Here is a 26,125-nt window from a genome sequence, read left to right as displayed (position 1 = left end):
ATGTGTTGTACCATAAATATAAAGCATGGATAAATATGTTGTAACATGTCCGAGATCCGGAATGTGTTTTTTTTTAAGTACACCATTCTTGTCTCCTCCCAAAGCTTCATCTCTCCCAACCAATTATCATATTTTTAAAACAAAAATCTAATAATATTATAAAAACAAAAATAAACTTTAGCCTCGGTCTTCTCCCTCGTCTCTCTCTCTCATCTTTGCTCAAGCTTTCTTCCTCCCCATGGCAACTCTCTCTCAAGTCATTATCTAGCTTTTTTATATTATTTATTATTACTTCTTTTACACTTCTTTATATGGATATTGGGACTCATGTTCCCGGGTCGGTTACTAGTAATGTAAACGGGTCACCAGATCTGAAAGAAGACAGATCCGGTTTGCCACGAAGCTCAAAGCTAGCAAAGACAACTTCAATGGCAGAAGACAAGAGCTTGTCTTCCCCTTACGCAGCTGCTTACAGCAAGTCGTTGGGGTTCCCACTTATGAGATCTGCTTCTGACTCTCTCCGACAAGAACAGATGCTTAGCTTCTCAGACAAACCAGAAGCTCAAGACTTCAGTAAATATGTCTGTTTGGATAACAAGAACTCTCTCTCGCCGTTTCTCCACCAGTTCCCACCTCAATATAGAAGCTACTCAGGAGGTCTGCTAAGTTAGATTTGGTGAAATGGGGTTTTATGTAAATATCTCCAAGTTTTTTTATTTTTTTAAACAATTTTTTTTTGTTTGGAAATGCAGGAGGATATGGTTGTGGTGGAATGATGATGAGCATGCAGGGGAAAGGACCTTTTACATTGACTCAATGGGCTGAGCTAGAACAACAGGCGTTGATCTACAAGTATATCACAGCCAATGTCCCTGTTCCTTCTAGTTTGCTCATCTCTATCCAGAAGTCCTTTTTCCCTTATGGATCTTTGCCTCCTAGCTCTTGTAAGCTCCCTTTCTTTCTACTTGCTGATATAGTGTCATTGATAATCATCATGATTCCAAGATTTGTTGCCAATGCTTTGTTGTGTCTCTAGTTGTTTTTCTTTTAAAAGACTTTTAGGTGCAAAGTCCTTTCATAGCATTGATTGCTCTTAAAAGTCCCGGCATTTAAGCAACAAGGAGAACCTCACTTTCTCATGGTTTTGGTTTTGGTTGGGAAGGGAAACTGATTCCTAAAGTATTTTTAAACATACTAGCGGAACCGGTTTAGTGTGTGGGCAAAACTAGTTTGGAATACAATGGTTTGGAAAATTTTGTTCAAATCGGGCTTATAAAAACGGGTCGATTTTTAATATATTTCATTTTTAAAAAAAATATTGATTGCTCTTAAAAGGTTTTTTCAAGATTTGGGCTCTTAGGGGTTAAAACGATTTGTTTGGCATTTGGTGCAGTTGGATGGGGAACTTTTCATCTAGGTTTCGCAGGAGGTAACATGGATCCTGAGCCAGGGAGATGCCGTAGAACAGATGGGAAGAAATGGAGGTGCTCAAGAGATGCTGTTCCTGATCAGAAATACTGTGAAAGACACATCAACAGAGGCCGTCACCGTTCAAGAAAGCTTGTGGAAGTCCAATCTAACCAGACCGCTGCTGCATCCAAAGCGGTTACAGCGCAGCAACAGTCCGTGGCTGCTGGCGGTATTAACCGTAACCGCAGTCTCACCACCGCAGCTCAATACATCAATCCGTCTAACAATAGGTAGAGTATCTTTCAATACTTTGCCTATTTGGTGGTTCATGTTCGTAGCTTACTTACGTTTTGTTGCAAAGCAGAGTCCGGAGCCAGGTGTATCCATCCACCGTTAACTTGCAACCCAAGGAATCTCCTAAACAGAGAAACAACAACAGCTCTTTTGAGTTTGGACACATATCCTCTGATTCATTGGTGAACCCGCACAACCACAGCTCATGGCCCGAAGAGCTGAAGTCAGACTGGACGCAGCTTTCAATGTCAATTCCAGTAGCATCATCATCATCATCATCTCCTTCCTCCACTGGTGAAGACAAAGCCACTCTGTCACCTCTCAGGCTATCGCAGGAGTCTGAGCAGGAAACGACACTCAAAAAGGTGAATACTTGGATACCAATCTCATGGGGAAACTCCTTGGGAGGTCCTCTAGGTGAAGTACTCAACAGCACAACGAACAGCTAGGGATGTTAACAATGGGTTTTTACCCATAGGGTACCCTAAACCCGGTTGGAATTTAAAAACCAAAACCCGTATATTCAGTTTTTAAAATTCGCGGGTTTATTTTGGGCGGGTCTTGATTTATAAATTACCCGTTCGGGTTTTACCCTATCGGGTTTCGGGTACCCTATGGGTTTAAAAAAATATATATATATATAATTGAAAGGACGACTTTTACCCTAATTTTTAAGGATTTAAATGATTGAAATCAAAAATTAGATGTATAAATCAAAACATACAATGCCCACTATTAAATTTTGCACTCTCTATAACTTATTTATTTACTTACATTATGGATATAGTATAAATTTGCAAATTGAAAATTATGAATGATGAAAATTTTATTTGTTACTTTATACAGAAAATAAATTTGATAATTGAAAATTAATCAAATTTAATACAAAACATGATTAAAATTAAATATTCAATACATATAAATTTAAGTTAAAACTATAAAACTTTAACTAAAAAACCACAAAACTCAAAAAAGAGTTTTTTCGGGTACCCGTGGGTAACCCTAAAGTTCTAGGGTTTTTCGCGAGTTACCCTAATAGTACCGGGTTTTTTTCGGGTTTTATAGTTTAGGGTATTTTCTGGGCGGGTTTAGTTTGGGTTCGGGCCGGGCCGGGTTTTTTTGCCCATGACAACATCCCTACGAACAGCCCCACGCTGGGATCTTCTCCAACAGGTGTTCTGCAAAAGTCAACGACGTTTTGTCCACTCTCTAACAGCCCCGTTGCAGAGAGCAACAACTTCCGTTACACTACCTGAGGAGGAAAAGTGTTAAAAGCTCTGTTCTTATTTATTTTATCTTGTTTCTTTGGTGCATTGCTTTGTTCTTTTATGTTTCTTGAATCGTTTGGTCAGATCCTTTTTTAGGGTTTTTTCGCTCTGTAATTGTGGCTTCCACTGAAGGTTAGGGTTTAGGTGCTCTTCAAACATATATGGACTTGAGGATTTAATTTCCTACTGGGCTTTCAGAACCAAATCTTGTTTTGGGCCGACATGATTAATGGATAAAGTAACATGGCTCCCACATTGTGATGATATATATCTTATATAATAAAGTTGACTTGCCTCTCTCCTCCTGCGTCCACGTCCTCAGGAAGAATGGGGGTTTGTCAACACGTGTTGATCTGCCGTTTGTTCGTGATGTTTACGCGTTCTATTTAAAAAAAAAACCGTTTGGGCTTGGGCTGTGCTGTTTAGTGTTGTGTGGGATGGGTTTCACGATACGGCCCACATGAGTTAGGGTTCTTCCTTCTTCTTCGTGCTCTGGTTCTTCGCCGAGGGTACGATGCAGTCAGAGTGAACACGAAGCCCTTTTGCTAACCGTAACGTCTCGCAATTTCTTAAAGCCGTCATTTATTTTGGGTTCCCTCTTCATTAGTCCACGACTCCCACATTAAGATTTTGATCTATCTCTTCGCTTACACTGTAACCCTCTGAATCTACATCTATAAAAATCGGAACTTTCTAGCATGCAAAGTCCAGCTCACCCGAGATCCAAAAGCACACACTTTCCAAGCAAAAGATTCCGATGGCGAAATCATACACTCTCCTTGACAACTTGAGAGCCGGCCGTTGCTCTAACACGGCGGAGGTCCGTCTGTTGAGGTTCTGGGAAGCGAAAAACATCAACAAAGGGGGGGCTTGATGAGTGTTGAGACGTTACTGATTGATGAGCATGTAAGAATCATTTTTTTTAATTTGCGTAAATTTCGAATTTTGAATTTCTAATTTTGATTTTCCTTTTTCTTCGTTTATATTTCTTTGCAATTTTGGTTCTTTTGATTTCCTTATTTGCGTTTTCCCGAGTTTTGAATTTCTATTTTTGATTTTCCTTTTTCTATGTTTCTATTTCTTTGCAATTTCGGTTCTTTTGATTTTCTTATTTGTGTTTTTCCCTCTACATGAACAGTCTACGGTGGTACAAGGTTCCATTTCTGCGATTCGACAGCTTACGTTTAGAGGACGTTTAACCGAAGGATCTGTTTACACTTTGAGCGGGTTTGATGTCACACGCAGCAACCCCAAATTCAGGTTGACCGACGGGCCTGTATCCATTTGTTTCAATGATGGAACCGCTTTTGAAAAGCTAGCAACCACTGTTAGGATCATACCGACCGAACACTTCCGTTTCCGACCGTATGAACAGCTAATTGAGTTAGCAAACACTGGCAAACAACTCCCTGGTATTTATTTCAGAATTGATTTTTATGTTGGTTTTCTCATATCACGAACTAACGTGATCTCATGCGATAATGTCTCAGACGTAATGGGGGAGCTCCGTGCAATTAGGAGCACAATAACCGATCATATACCCGGGGCTCAGCGCGTGATGCTTACCTTGCGTCTGGAAAGGTACTTTGGGTTGTCTGTTATCCCTTAGTTATAGTCAAGTTGATTAGCGTACCCATTTCTAACTTTGTTACGCTTATATATGCAGTGATGTGAATGTTTGTGTTAGCCTGTTTGATTCTCTGGCTCTGGCATTTCATAGCAAGCTGGATTTATACGGAAGGGAGCCAAGAATTGTTCTTGTCACAGGCATCAATCCTAAAAATGTTTCGGATAAGAGAGCATTTGTTTTGGCTGTTATTTCATTCGTCGATGATATTCCCATGGTCACGTTTGGTTAGCAATTTTTACAGGCAAGTTATATTTGAATGGTACTTCTGCTACACGTGTTTACTTCGACTCTGAGACCGTAGTAGGAAAAGATGAGTTTGACAGGCGAGTTCTTTAATTTTTATTCTGTCCTCGATATATTGACTGTCTGAATTCCATGCCGTTTACTGCATTTGTAATTTAATTGCCTTGCAGATTGCCAGATGTTGGGACAGAACAGTCAGGGTCTTCATCAAAGGTTGTTCACGCTCAAAAGATTGAACTTCTCACTGTTGCTGAGCTTACCCAATTTGTTATCTCCGGTGATCCTCAGGTAAATAATGGTACATTCTAAATTACACCATTCATAGGATAAGTTTGAGTAATCTACGGACAATTCAGATAAGCAATTGTGTAACATTTTGAATAGTTACTTTGGACAAGTTAATGTTTGTGAGTTTCTCTTACCTTGACAGATCATTGAGTTTCTCTGTACTGCTAAAGTAACTGAGATTCAGCAATCTGAGGGTTGGTGTTATATTGGCTGCGCCGTTTGTTCAAAGAAACTCATCCGCGAGGAATCGTCGTTCACATGTGCCCCGTGCAATGTAACCAATGCCGTGGCTAAACTCAGGTAATTATTTTAACTTTTATGATTGTTGCTTGCTGGAATCATAACCTAATATTCATTTCTGTATGACAGGTATAGAGTGGTTCTTTCTGTATCAGACAACACAGGCTCAGCGGCTTTCGTTGGCTTTGATACAGAGGTTGCTAAACTGACTAATGTTCTGGCTTCTGAGGCTGCACAGATTGTGGTAGGAACTATATCCTCCAAGTTCCAGCGTCCATTGTTACCTATGTAATTCTATCCATATCTGATGGTTTTGGATGCTTTGCAGGGGATTGGAATCAATGCTCAGGTGGACACTGACCTTCCTCAAGCTCTCGCTGGTATTGTTGGGAACACCTATACCTTCCAGCTCAGGCTAACAGACTTCAATTTCACTGCAAACCACCAAACCTTCACAATTTCCCGCATATTCCCAGCACGAGAGCTTGCACCCCTCCCAACCTTTGAGGTGAAAGCTGATCCCTTCTATTGTCAATTTGCTGGTCGTATAAATATCTGATCACATTTTATGTAATGTTGACAGGAAGGTGTAGATGTTCATGAGCCAGCAGTTCCTCAGACCGTAGCACCTGTCTCTGATCCCATAAATGAAATCACGATCAATGTTGCAGATCAGGCGACCACGTCTGAGGGTTCACTTGCAGTGCGTCGTGAAGCAGCAGAAGGGAAAACTGATCTGGAGGAGAGTGCCCCGAAGAAAGCACGTGTGGAATAATCCCTACTCTAGAGCCCGAGCAACCACGTTTTATATTTCAATTAATGTTTAATCAAACTGAGCTTCGCTCCTATCCCTTTCTTTTAAAGAAACTCTGTCACGTGGTTGTGTGTTTGCTTTTATCAAATAAGATCTTTTGCTCATTGACAATTTCCAAGTCTTCGTTTGGTTCGTTCGATTTTGTCAATCTATAATATGCATAGTACGAGATTAAATTTTTAAAAATATTAAATTTACGGATGTGTTTTCGTAGCGTGTAATAATTTATCTCCACCTTGATTATGTGCATTGTCCTGAAACTCCATGGTCTCAGTAAGATTATTTGTTGCAGTTTGCGAATTGAAAGGATCCAATATTTAAATTATTAATTTTTAAAACAGAGTTAAAATTATCAGACTGATCAAAAGTATTCCATCGAAATACATAGAAAACATTCATTAATGATAATAGAGAAAATTCATATCCTAAGAGTATAAGACCTAACTCAGAACCAGAGAAGATAAAAACACTGATTATTGATGATAGGAAGGGAGGCAAACCCAAGATGATTCAATCTATTTGCCACAAGACGTCAATTAGCAACACTTTGATGCATATTATAAGTCATGCACAATTCTTGTAGATAGAATACTTACAGACTGCCAATATTATAAGTCATGCACAACACTGATGTTGGTGACCTTGAACGAGGTAGTAACTGCACAACTCATTCCTGATCTTAAACATGATTCTGTAATAAACCACGCTTTATTAACTTGACTTTCAGTTCCCACAAGGGCAAGCAGGGCTTTGCGAATGGATAAACAGAAATTAAAGAGAGTAGCCACGCTGGATAAGTGTAAGATAACTCACAAGCTATAGTCATCTTATCAGAACATACCAATTTAAACACTTTTTAAACATGACGAACCTTTCAACTACACTCAACTACATACACTCCTATTAACTAAATACCAGAACACAAGATTTTGAAAACTGAATCAAATATCCGAACCTGGCGCGTAGCACCGGAAAACCCCTAGTATATATATATATATATATTTAAATGAATACTGGGATAGCTTATTTTAATTACCCTTTAATTATTCGTGTAACCTGTTAATTACTTTAATGTTTCAACTTATTTAAAAAATAAATTAAATAAACTACTTTGCTGTCATTGCGCACAAAAGCTTCCCATAAAGTATGAATAATATATATCATTGCATTAATGTGATAACTCTTTTAGTTATTTATCATAACACGACAACGATCACTTCCTACGAGAGTGGAAAAAAAAAAGATTACAAAAAATAAAACTTTTTCATCTTCTTCTCCTTCTCGAAAACTTTCTTTTCCTCTGCCCTAACCTTCAATGTCATTTACATAGAGAGATAGAGAGACAAAGAAAGAGATTGATGGTATCGTTCTAATTTTTTTTTGTTTTTATTATTTACTTATATATATCATATGATCCATGATCGTAGATGGGTTTTGTTCAGTCATGATCATTCTCCGGTTATTGAGTTCCCATTGTTGTTGTCGTCTGATCATCAGGATCCGCCTCATCTCCGACAATCTTAACCGGAGAATGTCTTGTTCCGCCACGAGCTGGATGTTGTCTGTATTCACTCGTTGAAGCTGGTATGTAAGTAACTGGAGCCGGTTCTTGAGCTCACGGTTTTCCATGTCGAGCTGGTTTACTTGGTTCCTTAAGTTATTAATGTGACTTTGTTTACGCATTCTCGACCGTTTCGCTGATTCCCGGTTCGATTCCATCCTCTTCCTCTTCTTCTCCTCGGTCATCTCCGGTTGAATTAGTTTATTCCGGTTATGATTCTGCTCTCCCGAGTGTAAACTCACGATGGCTGTCCATTGTTTTGGGTCGTCCGAGTCCGGTTCATCTGGTACGCCGTGGGAACTTTGGGCTTCGTCAAAACCGGGTTTAGTTTTGATGAAACCGGTATAATTTTCATCAGAACCGGGTTTGATGTCATCAAAACCAGATTTAATTTTGACGAGACCAGAGTCGGATTCAGCAAAACATGGACTGGGAACGGCCGGTTCAAGAGACAGCTGGTTAACGGAAAAGAGATCAGAGCAGTCCCATTCCCAAGGAGTGAACCCGGTTTGGAATCCCTGAAATTGATTAACTAAACCCGGTTCAGACATGGAAAAGGCCGGTACAGTGGACAACATAATTGCTTATTTTTTCCTAGTAGAGAGATGAGAGAGATTAGAAGGGGAAAAGGGAAGAATTGCATTGTTGGAGCTTGATATTTATGGACAAATAAACAGGGGTATTTTAGTCACTTTAAAATACGGTATACAACCGTATATTATACTGTATAAGCAGCTTTTGAGTCATGTTGCACTATGGCGGGTTTGAAAACTTGTAGAGCCAACTTTGTAAAAGCAAGAAATATTTTGTGGGGCACCATTGCTGGTTTGGGGTCCGTATAGCAAAAATAAAAATATTTTTTCTCGAGATTAAATAGCCAAACGTCTGTAATACCTTAGTGATGAAGAAACAATCGACATTTCACACGTTTGGTATATTATACAGAACTAATTCAAGAATGATATATTTCTAGAAAGGTTTACTTTTCAGATTAAAATTGAATACTTTGTTTAATTTTCTTTGGAATTAGTTATTTATGAACACTAGAGATCTTGCCCGGGCTACGCCCGGGTTTTTAAACAAATAACATTGTATTTACTATTTATATTACAATATTATATCTATTTATAAAAATATATATAGTAATTTGAATTAGAAATGAATAAAACTTACAATTTATTGTTTTTATCATCTAAAATGTATAGGATGATGAACACATGTGAAATGAATTAAAAATTGTTAAACTTTAGTTATTATCCAAAATGTTTTTTTTTTACATATTTTGGTTAGTTTGAAAATATATTATTAATTTTAACATCACATTTTTTATATTTATTATTCAAATCATGTTTAATATTTTATTTCTGTATTATTTAATTTTTATAATATATTTTATTACTATATAATTTATTTTTACATTATTTTCTATGTAAATAGGCAATAATTATTGTTATAGGCCAATGTAAAAAAACTTTTCTTATTTTAAAACAGAGTTTTTTGGTCTACTTTTAAAGACAGAGTTACGTTCTAATAAACCAAAATACCCAATTACAACAAAGAACATGACAAAGGTGTATTGTGAGTGTTTTTTTCCTTTCTCGTTCAACTCCTCTTACTTTTTATATGAAGTGACGTAGTACTATTTTCTGTATTTTAATATTTTTTCTTCAATATTTCTTTAAACTTTTTTAATAATGTCTATAAGCTTGTTATAATTTTAATACAAAAATTTATGACGTTACCATACTGTTCGTACTTTTATAGATCCAACAATAAGTTAATCCTTCTACATAAGAGACTGACTAATTTTTAATCTTAAAACTATTCAAAGAAAAGTTATAGTCCAAACTTTATTTTGATGTAACATATATTTAAAGCGATAGTTTAGATAATTGATGATCAATAACTTTAAAAATTTATAATATTTTGTGTAATTCAAATACTTTTGAGTCAGCAATACTTATTTGTGTTAATGAGTCAAAAACTCCATATATTGTTTTTGGATAGTCAAAAACAATTCAATAGACCAAAGCTTTGGAATATTATTTTTGAATGAGAAAATGAACATGTCTTTGGAAAAATCCAAGTCTCCTTGTAAATATATAGTAACTGTGACTTTTAAAATTTATATATATATGAAGACATAAATAATTTAAACGATCAGTTATTCCAATCAGTTACCTAAACCACATCCATGTAAAACCACTTGTTCACTCGAACCGTCCTTCAGCTTTGTTGCATGTTTCAGCCCGTCCTTCTCTTGATCAGGACAGTCCAATACGTAGTTATGATCATATCTGATACCTACCTCTCTTGTAGACTTGCCTATCCATTTCTTGTGGTGAAAGCGAAAGGAGATCCCTTTCCGTAAGAAGCTCGCATGATCTGTGTGTTGATCCACATGGGTGATATGTGGACCCCAAATCTGGATCATGTGGTCAACAATGTTCCATGAGTCATTACCCGCCAAGTTCCAGTATTTCTGAGCTAAGTTAATCGGAGTGTTTTTGTTCTCTACAGATGCCTCCATGTTAAGTTTCATGGTAGTTTATGACATGAGAATGTATGTCGGTGTGTTAGAAACTGCACCAATATAACCTATCCAAGAGGTATAAGATAAATGATGAAAAAAGATCTTTTCCGCAACATTAATCCCATATATAGATGTAGGGACCTTCTTCTCGACCAGATATGTGATATTTGAAAGTGATGAAAGGTATTTTACCGTCTTCTTCTACATCCCATATTTATGAGTAACATTTATGTTTTACACATATCTGATGAACTTTGCAAAATGATATATAATCATACAAAAGAAGAGATAAATGTTACATACCATGGAGGCTGTTTAGAGGCCTTATTGATGGGAGGTGTAGTCGATTCCCCTGAGTCTACATTTGCCGTCTTAGATCCAGTTTGCCACACGACCAACTATGCCCCTGAAGTAGCGTGGAAACTCATATGTTTCAGAAGTATAGATAACACACAAATTCATTAGACTATTGATTCAACCACAAGAGACCTGGCCATATATTTGACAATATAATCCAAATTCAAGAACAAACCAAAACAAATCAGAAATCGCAACCTAATTAAAACGATGATCCATATTAAAAAAAAAGAAGTAAAAATGAAATCTGCTGCTTATAGTGAAACTCTATGCCGCAATATTGGATGGTCAGTGAGAACACAGACTTGCACCTTCCTTCTTTGAACCACAGTGAAAAAACAAACGACACACACAAAAATAAAACTGGTGGTTGTGGTTAATGACAATGATTCATTCACCATTGTTTGATCATCTTAGCCCAAGCAATGTTACCAGCATATAAGCCTCAACTCCCATATTTAAAATTGTATTGTGTAAATAAACCCACAATGATTTTCAATTTCTGAGAATATAATTTTAACAGAAGATTTTACATTTTGAATAGTTTTTCATACATTGCAATCAAAAGAGCGAGCAAGGACTATGGCTGCGTTACGCTCTTGTTTGTTCTGACTAAAAAGGTTAAAAATTTAGGCTCTTTCTGGTTGCCCGAACAATGCCTTGGCAGGAGCTTTAATATTGCTTCTAACTCCATAGAGCTGAATATTTGAATACCCAAAAAAAACATATATTCTTGTAAAAGAGTTTCATAGAATGTCAAAAGAGTGCTTTTTTTTGTGAAATAGCATGAAGAATCACAATCTCAAGATACCTGCATATATGTCAATTACATTTCTCTTGCCTTTGTGATCCATCCTAGAGATAATTTTATTCTCGTCTTCCAAGGGTAAAGACATGAGATCAGGATGCAGTCTTGTTCATTCATCTGTAATATAATCACCTGAAAAAGAGTTCGAAATGTTCAGCTTAGTGGAACATAAACTCAATGCAACTCTTTCCCAGAAACAAAAAACAGATGAACGTTATAACATATGCTGAATTCACTGTTTGAATTTTGAATCAGAGACTCTACTCGGGATTCCAAGCAAGAATCTGCAGTTCGATAAGCCCATCATTCACCTTCTGCCACTTAAAAATTTGAATCGTGGATAGTTTTTGTAAAACCAACCAGGATCAACTGGACCATCTATTGTAATGTGACTTCCCCTCCATTTGAGAGAATGTCTGCATATAATATCCTTCGAACATCAATTGGTTCTGGAGCATATCCTGATTAGTGGCACAGAAGTCCAAAACATGACATGCTCAAGCTAAAATTTCTTTATTAAAAAAACAAAAGATGAAGCAAAAAGACAGGAACAAATACCATATATAGGTTACCTTCCTCTGGTTTCACATGCTGCACAATACAACAGGGTCGAACAGTTGGAAAGATCTATGTCCCTCCTTCAGTTGCTACCTAATAAGACCGTAGAAGGGAGAGTTTTCAAGGACTTGGTAAATCAAAATCATTCAATATATGAGAGGGAATGGTCATTAAATCATCAGTAAACATAAGAGATTAAAGATATAAATCTGAAAACGAAAGAAATATCTGGAGTGACGGATCTAATATGAAATGTATCTGGAGTGACGGATCAAATACATTTAGATACAATAACTTAAATTAGTTTTTTCATAGTACTCTCAGATCTTTCTGCTCAAATACGTAAAAATCTGGACCGAGCTTTGTGCATCACAAATACAAAAGAGTATAACACAAATCAGAAGACACACTTATTTCCTCTCTTTTTTTGAACTAAGACACACTTATTTCCTCTTATTCCTTAATGTTTAGTGCCTAACTACGTTGATTCTAACCATTTGAAGAAAACAAAAAAAATCAAAAGCTAAACCTTGACAGCTTTCTTTTCTTCCGTTCAGGTTCTTCCTCTGTGAGGATCTTCTTCTCTTCTTTGGTCTCCTAATTTCATATAACAAACATAAGATTCTCCTACTTAACCAACGGCACAGCAATTCAAAATTTGGCAATAATCACGTACCATTGTTTCAAGTAGAGGATAGATAAGATTTGGGGAAATACTCAAAATATATATGTATTGGTTACTCTCAGCTTCTTCTTGATGCAAAGCTGATTATGAGGACATGAGACTCATCACCATTGATTCTTTCTTTTTTGACCGAAGGAGGTGATTTCAAGGGATAAGAATCAATGTTATAATTAGAGATCTGAAACAAAATTTATGGATAGATCTTTCTATTATTTTATTTGTTTATATTTATATATATGTAATAATACGTAGATACTCTCATTATTCATGTGGGAGAGTCAGAGTCGAAAAGAGGATTCCTGAGAAGAAGAAAAGAGTTTGGAAAGTGAAAGCAAAATAAGAGTTATAAAACTTTTCCGTTTTGGAAGAAGAAAGGCAAAGGTCTATAATCACGTACCATTGTTTCAAATAGAGGATAAATAAGATTTGGGGAAATACTCAAAATATATATGTATTGGTTACTCTCAGCTTCTTCTTGATGCAAAGCTGATTATGAGGACATGAGACTCATCACCATTGATTCTTTCTTTTTTGACCGAAGGAGGTGATTTCAAGGGATAAGAATCAATGTTATAATTAGAGATCTGAAACAAAATTTATGGATAGAGAAGAGAAGAAGAAAAGAGTTTGGAAAGTGAAAGCAAAATAAGAGTTATAAAACTTTTCCATTTTGGAAGAAGAAAGGCAAAGGTTTATGATTAATCGTTTTCCGGAGAAGCTCAATTGTCTTAATAAAATTGATGTGGTAATTCAGAAATGATATGGCACTTAAATGTATTTTGATTGGTGGATTATTTAATCTGATGTGGATAGCTTTAGAGTGGAGGATATTCCCCTTTTAGTATAGTATAGATATACATTAATTTCAATACCATATACATTAAAAAAACATTCCACGAGCATTTCAACCTCATTGATCGTAATTCTTTTCTTTTCTCGCATCGCATCGCATCAACAAATGTATGGAGAACATATACTTGCTATGATATTTACACGATGGAGCTCTTTTTGTTGAAGAAAAATAAAATATTTTTGATTTCTTTCTACACGGGATGGACACTGGAGAGGGATTAGAATCATCATTTCAATCTAAAAAAGAAAAAGAAGGTATAGACAAAGGGTGGAGTAAAATTAATCAAACCGAAAAGAAATAAAGAATCTAAGGAACACTTTCCAATTAACTGAAGCAAACTGGTGCTTTGCACGAGAGATGAGACCAATGCTTTTTGTAAAGAACCCTATATCCTACATTCCTACGAGCAAAAAAGTACATATACTTGCTTGCTTCACGGAAACATTGAAATATAAACTAGTAATATGCCGACTCAAAGTATAATCGAGAGATTTCTTATTTTAATTGATTAATATGGAGAAACGGAGAAATCTGAAGTTTTAGTGAAGTATACATTTCTGATCAAAATATATTTTTGTTGTTAATATGACAATTAATCAAAAACTATATCAGAAAATACATTAAGTTAGCTCATTTAGGAATATTAGAAAAATATATGTGGAGCAACAGCCACATGCATCTCATATATAATAAAGTAGAGGCCAACAATTACATATACATTGCTTAATTAATTTATTCGACATGAACCTTTTCATGGTCAGCCAGACTCATGTTTGGTTCGATCACATGTGAAACCAAACTTTAATTTCAATACAAAAGCTTCATATATTAGCTTTTTAATAATTCCAACTTCATTTACTATAATAAAGATCAACATTCCATTGTATATATAAATAGTTATGCTATTACGTGAATGTGCTCATCGTAAGTCTTTGGTTCGGTCTCATGTGAAATCAAACTTTAATGTCCAATTGAAAAGCTTCACATATTGGCTTTTTGAAAAAATATCCCAATCTTATATATTAAAAGAGAAGTCATGACTTCTTTCATGTGTGATTTTTTTTTATTTGGACCATCACTTAGAAATCTTATTAAATGTATTTTATTAAGAATAATAATACATAGAATCTTTAAAATACTTTAATCATAATATCTTTTGATATCTTTTTATTTTAAAATAATATATAAATATATTTATTTTTTTTAAAAAATCTAACTAATCTGTTTTAAAAGATTTTTACAAGATCCTCATTTTCAAAATTATATTTAAATATTTTTCACTAATTTCGAAATTAGTTTGAAATATTATTATCTTATATATTAAAAGAGAAGTCATGACTTCTTTCATGTGTGATTTTTTTTTATTTGGACCATCACTTAGAAATCTTATTAAATGTATTTTATTAAGAATAATAATACATAGAATCTTTAAAATACTTTAATCATAATATCTTTTGATATCTTTTTATTTTAAAATAATATATAAATATATTTATTTTTTAAAAAAAATCTAACTAATCTGTTTTAAAAGATTTTTACAAGATCCTCATTTTCAAAATTATATTTAAATATTTTTCACTAATTTCGAAATTAGTTTGAAATATTATTATACATTAATAAATTCAGTAATCATTTATAAAATAAAAAATAAAAAATTCTGTAATATTTTATATATTATATAATCATAATCAATCATATTAAAAGAAAATTATTATATTGAGCTAAGTATAATAAAACTGTATTAAATTTTATAAATTTTATTTTTCATAAGTATAAAATATTTATGTTCAAAAATAAAATCTAATATGTTGGTAAGATGGATTAAGCAAAATATATAATACATGTATAAAAATTAACATGTATTTCTTTAAAGCTTATAATATAAAATCTTTGTAACTACTTTAATCATAATATATTTTCATTTTAAATATAATATATATTTATATATTATATTTAAAAATTCTAATAAATCTGTGTAAAAGAATTTTAACAATAATTTAATATATTTTAAGTTATCGTTTATAAAATGAAAAATAAATAAATTATATCTTATTTTACCCACTTTATAGTCATGATCATGTTAAAATACAATTATTATACTTAAATAAATATGATAAAAGTATATTCAATTGATAAATTTATAAATTTTATTTTCATAAATATAAATTATTTATTTTAAAAATATAATATGATGATAGAACGACTTAAAATTAACAAACCTTATAATACATGTCTAAAAATTAACATACCTTAGACTTTTGTATATAGAATAATATATTATCTAAAATGAATAAGTATAAAAAATATTAGTAAAAAAAATACAGCTTTGAAACACGGGTCAGAATTTAGCATAAATTAAATACAGAATAATTTTCAAATATATTTTCTCATGAATATAATAATTTGCTTAATAACTAAATGCAAATACAATAAGATAAATATATAATAAGAAGTAAAAATACATACGGTTTTAACCAAATGATTAATTATAACATGTAAATTATAAAATTATTTTATTTGAAATAGTTATATAAATATTTAAGTATATGATTAATGTTAAAAAAATATCACTAATGTTTAAAAATAGTAATTTATGTATAAAAAAAAGTAAAAACAAACACCCGCGCGGTTGCGCGGGTCAAAATCTAGTTTTTATTTATTACAGTATAAAATTATATCAACACTCCATTGCACATTTGCATACTATTTATTATGTACGGGTTATATAATTACAAACTTCTAAGTTATAAATCTCCCATCAAAACTGTTAGAGAATTATAAATTTACAATAATACTTCGTTTACATATTTGTAGACATATATATGTACAATCTCTATTTATACTCTCTTGGATTTAATCTTAATAACTAGATTCTGACCCGCCCTAAAGGACGGAGATTGATTTGTCAAATTTTAATATATGTTATATATAATATGTGCATATAATATTATATATATTTTTGTGTAATATATATATATATATATATATTTGTTTTAGTTTTTTGATAAATTTTTTATTCACACTAGTTATAGTAGAATTGATCAAATCTAATATCTAATATTATTATGAATTGAATAATGATATGATAGATCCACGTTCTTATAGTAGATTTGATCAAAGTTAATTTAAAAATATAAATATGGGTTCATATAAATTATGATTTGATCAAATCAAATATATCTTCGTATCTAGATGATAACCCATATTTATATATCACATTTACATGCTGTAATATGATGCAGGTGAAGAGTAAATATATGAAGGTAAAGTTATATGAACATAAGCATACACGGTCTTTGTATTGAAAAGACATTATAAATGAGTCGGACATTTTTTCTCTTATGTTTCGAATGATTGGAACTCGTTGATTTAAGAATGGTTCAGTTTTTTATGATCTAATTATATTAAGAGATAACCAAAAATATTTTAATTATGTTATTGGTTAAGTTCAATCTTTCTACGTTGGTTAAGATTTGATTTAATTTAAGTTGGTAGGTTGCATTTTATAGGAGGTGTGATATATTCTAGTAACAACTATGAAAGAGTCCAAAATCTAAATGACAACTTCAAGTAGTAGATAAAAACCAATCCCTAAATTAATAGATTAGATATATATAATATGTGCATATAATATTATATATATTTTTGTGTAATATATATATATATATATATATATATATATATTTGTTTTAGTTTTTTGATAAATTTTTTATTCACACTAGTTATAGTAGAATTGATCAAATCTAATATCTAATATTATTATGAATTGAATAATGATATGATAGATCCACGTTCTTATAGTAGATTTGATCAAAGTTAATTTAAAAATATAAATATGGGTTCATATAAATTATGATTTGATCAAATCAAATATATCTTCGTATCTAGATGATAACCCATATTTATATATCACATTTACATGCTGTAATATGATGCAGGTGAAGAGTAAATATATGAAGGTAAAGTTATATGAACATAAGCATACACGGTCTTTGTATTGAAAAGACATTATAAATGAGTCGGACATTTTTTCTCTTATGTTTCGAATGATTGGAACTCGTTGATTTAAGAATGGTTCAGTTTTTTATGATCTAATTATATTAAGAGATAACCAAAAATATTTTAATTATGTTATTGGTTAAGTTCAATCTTTCTACGTTGGTTAAGATTTGATTTAATTTAAGTTGGTAGGTTGCATTTTATAGGAGGTGTGATATATTCTAGTAACAACTATGAAAGAGTCCAAAATCTAAATGACAACTTCAAGTAGTAGATAAAAACCAATCCCTAAATTAATAGATTAGATATCCATGCGAATCATTAAGAATATATACATTTGATTCTTTACCCTTCTGCTAATTAACGAATTTCCCTATGCTTGAGGAAAAGAAATTTCAGTTTTAAGATGTATATAATCTGGATCATGTAGAATTGGTGATTTATACATACAGATTAGTATATGCGACGGCTACGTACGGTTTAGGTCATATTTAGATAAAGAACTTTTATTAAATCTCTAATTAAAGTCGAGGGGAAAAAACTTTAGTGAAAAGTATGGGACTATCTTTTACATATTTTCTATCAATTGTAATTCAAATAACGCATGTAAAGTTATTAACCACTACAAAACCAAGCCATATAACGACAAAATTTTGTAAATTGGTAAAACCTAAATGTGTCGCTAAAACATATTTGGCAATGGATGTTAACAGGCAACACTATCGCCTTTAAATCATCTTTAACAACGTCAGTCGTTTCTAAGAAACTGAGTTGCAAATTTGATGTTTAGTAACTGATTAAAACCAAAAAAGAGCCACGCACCAATATGTTATAAAAAATGTTTTGGCCTTCCAACGTCAGTTTCATCTCCAGGATACATGCTTTTTATGTGTGTGCGTGTATACATAAGCGTAAATGGATGCAAAGTACGTTATGAATCCACTAATTAATCATGGCTTTTCACCTTTGTAGACATATCTTTTGTTTTCTATATGTTTGTGGTGGTGTATTCGTTGAGATTTATCGCGTGGCGTCATTTGGTGCGTCATTAGAGTTCTTTGCAAGTATAGGTCGACTATATATATACGGACCGTGTGTCACGTAGATGTAATATGTCCATGCATGCATATGGTCAAATGTTATTCATAATATTGCTACATGACGTGGTAACTTTAGTCGATTTTTTTTTCTTTACAACAGTAAAGATCGATCGTTTTCTCGGGAAATAACTTTATATAGTGGTGTAATGTACTAAAGACTTTTTTTTTTGAACAACATAAATTGATTTACTAAATAAAACAGGAAAGAGCATTAGAGGTCCAATCCTGATGGGTTCATACATAAGCAGGCCTTGGCCAAAAAATCTGCAGGGCCATTGTGGTTTCTTGAAACAAAAGAAAACGAGACAGAAAGAAAATCTGAAAAAACGAGCGCATCGACATCCGATAGAATACCGTAGAGCTCTATCAGTCGGAGATTCAAATTGATGGCGTTGATAAGCCATTGGGAATCTGAGCGAAGCCAGATGCGTTTGTAGGATTGAGCTGATGCATGCCAGAGCGCTTCTCTAATCGCCAATGCCTCCGCCACGAGGGGAGAAGCAACCGCGCTTTGGAGGGAGGAGCCTCGATTCAGCTCAATTGAGGAAGAGGTGGAGTAGACCCAGGCGAGACCCGCAACTTCATGCTCTTTGTTCCACGCTGCGTCAGTATGACACACAATAGTATCAGTAGTTGGAGCTGGGAAGTTTAATGTTGATTGGCTTAGGTATGATCGCTTGAGCACTTTCCCATTTCTTGCAAGCTACTATTGCTCTATTGACTAACTGTTGCTGTGTCAGGGTTTTGGATTCGAAGATCAGTTGATTCCTGCTCAACCAGAGACCCCAACAGATCCAGGGAAAGATGTTGGAGGTTATTCCCACTGGTGGTAGATTGATTTGGCGTGATGAGGTTTGGAGTTCGTCTTGGAACGAGGCACTACGCAATGAGTCGAAGCTTGTCTTCCAAGGAGCTAGACCCCAGACATTAACAGCAAACGGACAGAAGAATAACAAGTGGAAGAGGGTTTCAGGAGCACCACATCGTGAACAGTCTGTGTTCCTGTTGATGTTCCTGCGAAGAAGATTATCACCTGTGGGTAAGCAATGTACTAAAGACTACGACAAAAAATGTACTAATGATCATTGTTGAATCATGGGACGAAGTAACTAAAATGAAACACCACATGCAGTGACGGATCTATAAAATATTTTGAGTGGGGGCAAAAGAAACATTTATTAGTTAGTTTTTATACAATATTTTACATGAATGAGTTTCATATCTTTAATATCTAGAAAAGTAAAAAACTAAATAATACAGCTAAAAGAACTTTTTTATATAACCGAAAGAATAAAAAGAATGAACCACTAACAAAAAAACTGAAACTATTGTTAAAACAAAATTTAATTGAATAACAAGAATAAATGACCAAAAAGTATTGGAAGAAACTAAGGAAAAGAACGATGAGGTTAAAAAAGAAATATAACACATGAAAAAAAGTTAAGGTGTGTGCAAAGAGAATGCTTTAGCCAACAATGCTGCAAGATTTATGATTATTCTAGTAAAACTAAATTTAATTGTAATTTTTTGTGGGGGGCAGCTGCACCCATCCTGGGCTTAGTAGATCTGCCCTTGACCACATGTGACTGTGATGTTCACGTTATTAATGGTGTTGAATTTCATAAGGCCAGGTTGAACCCAAAAAGAAAATTATAATTAAGGCCTTATATTGGTAATTTTGGCCTAAAATTAAAAGCAAACGTTGACTTTTACATTACGTAACACGTCAACATTTTTGTTTTTGTTTTGTTTTTTTATGTCCTTGGGGATCCCAGACGGTAAACCTAAACTAATTTCCACAAGGTCTTTTATCCGGACACGCATGATTATAGGCGGAAAGGTGATTAAGACGACCCGAACCTAAGACGGGTACTACAGCTAGAATTCCATTACCACTAGACCAAGAGCTCTCGGTTAACATCTAACATTTTTGATATTCATTATCATGTGTATTAATTTTGTTTCGGTCCAAGCACAATCTTCTTCGCTCCACTCAAGTGACCAAGCCAATACTCAGTGGCAAAAGAATTCATGCGTCCCACGATCGACTTCCATATGTTTCAATATAAAGAAGACGAGATAATTAGTTACTTTAGGAGAAAAACTATATTTTGATTGCGCGGATATTTGTTTTCAGTTTTCTATACATAAATTATTGTTTTTAAACATTAGTGGTATATATTTTTGACGTTAATCATATACTTAATGTTTATATAACTATTTCAAATACAATAATTTTATAATTTACATGTTATAATTAGTCAATTGTTTAAAATCGTATGTATTTTCACATCTTATTATATATTTATCTTATTGTATTTGCATTTAGCTATTAAGAAAATTAATATATTCATGAGAAAATATATTTAAAAATTATTTTGTATTTAATTTATGCTAAATTCTGATCCGTGTTTCAAAATTGTACTTCTATTTACTAATATTTTTTTCTATGCTTATGTATTTTAGATAATATATTATTGTATATACAAAAGTCTAAGATATGTTCATTTTTAGACATGTATTATATGGTTTGCTAATTTTAAGCCGTTCTATCATCATATTATATTTTTAAAATAAATCATTTATATTTATGAAAATAAAATTTATAAATTTATCAATTGAATATAATTTTTTCATATTTATTTAAGTATAATAATTGTATTTTAACATGATCATGACTATAAAGTAGATAAAATAGGATATAATTTATTTATTTTTCATTTTATAAACGATAACTTAAAATATATTAAATTATTGTTAAAATATTTTTACACAGATTTATTAGAATTTTAAAAATATAATATATAAATATATATTATATTTAAAATGAAAATATATTATGATTAAAGTAGTTACAAATATTTTATATTATAAGCTTTAAAGAAATACATGTTAATTTTTCTACATGTATTATACAGTTTGGTAATGTTAACTCATCTTACCAATGTATTAGATTTTATTTTTGAACATAAATATTTTATACTTACGAAAATAAAATATATAAATTTAATACAATTTTATTATATTTAGTTCAATATAATAATTTTCTTTTAATATGATTGATTATGATTATATAATATATAAAATATTACAGATTTTTATTTTTCATTTTATAAACGATTACTCAATTTATTAATGTATAATAATATTTCAAACTAATTTCGAAATTAGTAAAAATATTTAAATATAATTTCGAAAATGAAGATTTTGTAAAAATATTTTAAAACAGATTTGTTAGAATTTTAAAATAAATATATTTATATTTAAAATGAAAAGATATCAAAAGATATTATAATTAAAGTATTTTAAAGATTCTATGTATTATTAATCTTAATAAAATATATTTAATAAGATTTCTATGTGATGGTCTAAATTTTAAAAAAAATCATACATGAAAGAAGTCATGACTTCTCTTTTAATATATAAGATAGATGTACATGTTGTTGTTGGAAAAAAAAATTATATATACAGCTAAATTGTTTTGGTCTGATGGTTAATATTTAGAAAGTTATTAGCGCACTCTAGATTTAATCAAATTCAACAAACTAAAAACTAAAAAAATATGTTGAAAAATATATATATTCTTCTTTTTCTCTTCCCAGGACGAGTAAAGAGATATATGTGTGTTTATTTACTATTTTTGTGTGTGTGGAAAAGATAAGAACACTGACAAAATAAAAGATAAGAACAAAACGGTCTAAAACAAAGAATACATTAAGTTGGGGTTATTGGTTGGTGTATTTTGATGGATTTGAAAATTCAAATTAAATCTAGTGTTATTGGTTCTATGATTTTAAAATACATATTGAAATCATGTGTTATTCGTTTAATGATTTATAAATTCTAATTCAAATCAAGTGTTATTCAATCATACGGATTTATTAATAGATTTGATTTCATAATGTATTTGAATGGATTTGCATGGATTTCTTTGTTAAAAATACAAAGGCCCAAATCCGAGGGAAAACCTCCGGATTTGTAAATACTAATCCGTGAGAATTTGAAAATTTGTATATTTTACTTGGATTTATAAATACTGTATGGATTTCTAAATCAAGCAAAATATATAAACCAATAACACCTCCTAAGAATATAGTTAACCAAGAATGACTCTATATAAAGATTGTTTGGTGATTATTGGTGTCAATATCCAAAAATTAATCACAAAATGGATAATCTCTCTACTTTGCTCATGGTAGCTCTCGTCCTTTGTTGCACCACCACGCTAAGGTGCACCGCCCGCCCTGAACCGGCCGATTTCCCCTCCTTCACAATATCTTCGGCCGACATACTTAGTCTGGTTAGTCATATATACTACATACCCGGTTATTATGTAGATTTTATACGTAATTGGTATATTTTCATTTCTTGATTCATATATGTTTAATTACATTTTAGGAAATGATGGATTCAAAATTATATGAAGCGGCGGGAGAGAGATGCGAGAAAGACGACGACGAAGATTGCTTGACGAGAAGAACATTGACGGCTCATCTTGATTATATCTATAGACATGAATAACCCTTAGGTTAATTATTTGTTGTTAATTTCAAATTACTTCCACAAGTTATATATGTGTATATAGAATCACTGATTAATTCTTTCAATGGAAGTGTCAAAATACCACATGTATATATATAATTATATATAGTATAGAATCGAGTTTAAAATATGTTTTAAATTAGAAATGTTCAAATTATGATTTGGTTACAAAAAAAAGTTTAACCAATCAAAGCTATAGACTCCAAAAAAAAACCGATTTAATATGACAATGATTGAAAAAAAAATCCGTAAAGTTCTGCAGAATAGTTCATTCTACGTACTATTCCACAAGTTACCATTAAAAAGTTAATAAACATTATTTTCTTATATTTCTTTCTGGTTTTATTAAATGGCTAATACATAATAGGTATGTGGAGAATTACAATCAATGGAAGTACCTGCAAGAGTAAATAAAATGTTATGTCCTATAAAAGCTACCATCTGGAGAGATTTGCAGGAGTTTGATGTGATAAATCTCCCCATGATGAGGATGATAAATCAAATGCTAATGATGAAGAACTCTCATTTGCCAAATCATCCAAACTCTTGAAGGGTTTAACCACATCATCGTGCTCAGGTGCACCAGTTAGCCTCTGAACCAACTCTTTGAAGTTTACTGGCTCGACTCGGTAAACCTGGGGATGCATGGACTTCAAAGGCGATGATACAGGCCTCTTCATTGGCTTTGAAGGTTGCTTTCTGGTCGAATGGAGTGACGTTAGGTAATTTCTTGTTGTCAGTGTATTAGTTTCTTGGGCACTAAGGTAACTCTGAGACATGAACGCCTGAGATTACAGATTTTTTAAAGTTTTTAGGATCAGCAAATATTTCTGGAGGTGAAGTTTGAATGTGTAGGATCTCACATATATATTATGAATTTATGATTCATGTGCAACATTTTCAAGGCCGGTCAAGCCTTTGGTTTTTGACTCTTCTAATGGTCACAACATTTTTTTTTGTGAGTTTCCTTTATTTACAAATTATGCTCATGAGTGAATATGATGGAAATTTTCAACGAGTGTGTTCTCAATATTTTACTGATTTGAGTTTTATTAGGTGTTTGACAGGAACATTATGGAACACCTTGAACAATTAATTTGGTCCAACAGAATAAAGAACGCAGTCCACGTGAGATTTTGTTATTGTAATGACGAGAAGAAATATTACGTATCAAAAAACAAAAAAAAGGTATCAATAGCCTTCGGATTTGAATTTGAAAAGAAGTGTACTTATTATATAGATAAAAATCCTTTTTTTTTTGGTAAAAAATTACGATGGACTAAACTTACTTGTCTGACATAAGTATCAATATAATGATTATCAAAGATTTCCTTCTATTTTCTCTATCTTAAAGCACAGGGAAAAACATTAGGCATATCATTAATCTATATAGAATACAGGATTCACTAATCATTAAAAATACTTTTTTGCTCTTGGGCGGATAGAAAATCTAGAAATAATTTGATTTCTTGAACAAAGGTTAAACGCAGGCCGTGAATAGAAGTGTATCAAACATGTGCTTGGAGCCCGAAACAACTATATATGTTTTAGGGGCCAATAATAAACAAAGAGACCATGTAGCTCTATTGGTAACTTTATTCTCAGCGCAGAAATGAATCCATGATCGAATCTCCCAACCGGTTTTTCAATATTTTCACTGTCTTTAAGAAATATTTTTTTGCTTGTGGGTCAATATTTTTCAGGCCCGGCCCAGGTTAAATGCAAGGTCGGACCTAAATAGAAGCCTATCAAACATGTGTTTGGGCCTAAAAAAACTATATATATTTTAGGGACCAATAATAAACAAAAGAGATCATGTAGCTTTATTAGTAACTTTACTCTTAATGCGGAAATGGACCCGGGATCGAATATCCCAACCGATTTTTTCAATATTTTCACTGTTTTTATGAAATAAAAGGGCCAAAAATATTTTTTTGCTTGTGGGTCAATATTTTTCAAGCCCGCCACTGGTTAAACGTTACACAGCAAGAGTTAAACTTGCATGTGGATGTTTATCAATGGATTACGACTACTTTGAAAGACAAGTTACCATACGAATTTGCTACCGCATAACTCACTTTAAACACCACTTGTTTCATCCTACTCTTGATCTCGACCAAATATAGGATGGTTCAAATGCAACTATGCTATCTCTGATTCAGCATCACGAGGAGTTGTCGCAGATGAATGTTAAGGGATCATCAAAGAGCTTCAAATTATTAGGTACTTCAGGACTATATCAAGCGTTGAAGTAGAAGGTATAATAGTTGTATGGCTTTACGAAACATCAAGAGGGTTGCAATTAAGTTTTGTTTGAAAGGAGATATGAAGATGTTTCAATACTAAACATGATTAAAAACAAGCTTGGATTGCTAAACTATTATCGATCTAGCTTTCATCATGTCAAAAGGAATTTCAACGTGACAGTTCATGTACTAGTTAGAAAGGGACCACCCAATAACTTTGTTTGGTCAATGCAGACTTTGCATTCAGACTACATTACTTCAAGCTTAATATAATCCTGATCTCGTTGGAAACGATGAAATTGTTATATATGATAAATTTGCTTTGTTCAAATACGTTAATTTGTCTCTAAGTATTAGTTAGCTGTGATATTCAATTATTTTCATGGTATAATGTCCACATCTTCTATTTTCATATTTTGAAGTCAACTGTTGAGTTTACATATTTTTTTTCTCTTGCACATAATATAAAAATACTAGAATGGGTCTAATAATAATTTGGGGGTTACAATTAAACAAGCGCCCCAATTGAGAGTAAGATAACATTTATTTTGTAGTCATAATCAAATTTTAGCTTTTTTAGTATGGATTCCATCAAACTCTCAACATCTCATGTTATATATATAGATTTAATCAATGAAAAACTCGTGTTATACTTAAATAAATGGTATTGAAAGAAATGCATCCCGTACGAAAGTG

The 26,125-nt window shown here is 32.4% G+C and overlaps 4 protein-coding genes across 4 annotated transcripts; 1 reads left to right on the top strand and 3 right to left on the bottom strand.

The window, feature by feature from the left end:
- Positions 1 to 208: 208 nt before the first annotated feature.
- Positions 209 to 6,298, top strand: LOC106349314. Its single transcript, XM_022717121.2, has 13 exons — positions 209 to 657; positions 753 to 944; positions 1,394 to 1,700; positions 1,775 to 2,069; positions 4,111 to 4,384; positions 4,463 to 4,553; positions 4,639 to 4,739; positions 4,844 to 4,925; positions 5,016 to 5,133; positions 5,276 to 5,433; positions 5,503 to 5,617; positions 5,702 to 5,881; positions 5,957 to 6,298. Exons 1-13 carry the CDS (start codon positions 312 to 314, stop codon positions 6,146 to 6,148), a joined length of 2,451 nt encoding a protein of 816 aa, XP_022572842.1. The 5' UTR covers positions 209 to 311; the 3' UTR covers positions 6,149 to 6,298.
- Positions 6,299 to 7,359: 1,061 nt separating this feature from the next.
- Positions 7,360 to 9,000, bottom strand: LOC111214366 (basic leucine zipper 63-like). Its single transcript, XM_022717120.2, has one exon. The coding sequence runs from the start codon at positions 8,324 to 8,326 to the stop codon at positions 7,577 to 7,579; it is 750 nt and encodes a 249-aa protein (XP_022572841.1). The 5' UTR covers positions 8,327 to 9,000; the 3' UTR covers positions 7,360 to 7,576.
- A 9,852-nt stretch (positions 9,001 to 18,852) lies between these two features.
- On the bottom strand, positions 18,853 to 20,562 carry LOC125607244. Its single transcript, XM_048777131.1, has 3 exons — positions 20,502 to 20,562; positions 19,327 to 19,674; positions 18,853 to 19,241 (listed from the first exon to the last, which is right to left on the bottom strand). The coding sequence occupies exons 1-3, from the start codon at positions 20,560 to 20,562 to the stop codon at positions 18,853 to 18,855; spliced, it is 798 nt and encodes a 265-aa protein (XP_048633088.1).
- Positions 20,563 to 22,098: 1,536 nt separating this feature from the next.
- On the bottom strand, positions 22,099 to 25,282 carry LOC125607243 (VQ motif-containing protein 29-like). Its single transcript, XM_048777130.1, has 2 exons — positions 25,262 to 25,282; positions 22,099 to 23,968 (listed from the first exon to the last, which is right to left on the bottom strand). The coding sequence occupies exons 1-2, from the start codon at positions 25,280 to 25,282 to the stop codon at positions 23,618 to 23,620; spliced, it is 372 nt and encodes a 123-aa protein (XP_048633087.1). The 3' UTR covers positions 22,099 to 23,617.
- Between the last annotated feature and the right edge of the window lie 843 nt (positions 25,283 to 26,125).

The sequence above is a fragment of the Brassica napus genome, chromosome A3, assembly GCF_020379485.1.
Source record: "Brassica napus cultivar Da-Ae chromosome A3, Da-Ae, whole genome shotgun sequence".
In the NCBI taxonomy this organism is placed as follows: domain Eukaryota; kingdom Viridiplantae; phylum Streptophyta; class Magnoliopsida; order Brassicales; family Brassicaceae; genus Brassica; species Brassica napus.
Note: the sequence above shows the minus strand (reverse complement) of the source record. Positions and strands in the feature narration are given on the sequence as shown.

Coding starts and splice junctions, on each gene's coding strand:
- LOC106349314 (XM_022717121.2), top strand. CDS start 312: ATGGATATTGGGACTCATGTTCCCGGGTCGGTTACTAGTAATGTAAAC. Junction 658..752: donor ATATAGAAGCTACTCAGGAG/GTCTGCTAAGTT, acceptor TTGGAAATGCAG/GAGGATATGGTTGTGGTGGA. Junction 4,385..4,462: donor CACTGGCAAACAACTCCCTG/GTATTTATTTCA, acceptor ATAATGTCTCAG/ACGTAATGGGGGAGCTCCGT.
- LOC111214366 (XM_022717120.2), bottom strand. CDS start 8,326: ATGTTGTCCACTGTACCGGCCTTTTCCATGTCTGAACCGGGTTTAGTT.
- LOC125607244 (XM_048777131.1), bottom strand. CDS start 20,562: ATGTTAACCGAGAGCTCTTGGTCTAGTGGTAATGGAATTCTAGCTGTA. Junction 19,675..20,501: donor AGCTGTAGTACCCGTCTTAG/GTTCGGGTCGTC, acceptor GCTTACCCACAG/GTGATAATCTTCTTCGCAGG. Junction 19,242..19,326: donor AGCTTGCAAGAAATGGGAAA/GTGCTCAAGCGA, acceptor ATACTGACGCAG/CGTGGAACAAAGAGCATGAA.
- LOC125607243 (XM_048777130.1), bottom strand. CDS start 25,282: ATGAAACAAGTGGTGTTTAAA. Junction 23,969..25,261: donor TGAAACAAGTGGTGTTTAAA/GTGAGTTATGCG, acceptor CTGTAATCTCAG/GCGTTCATGTCTCAGAGTTA.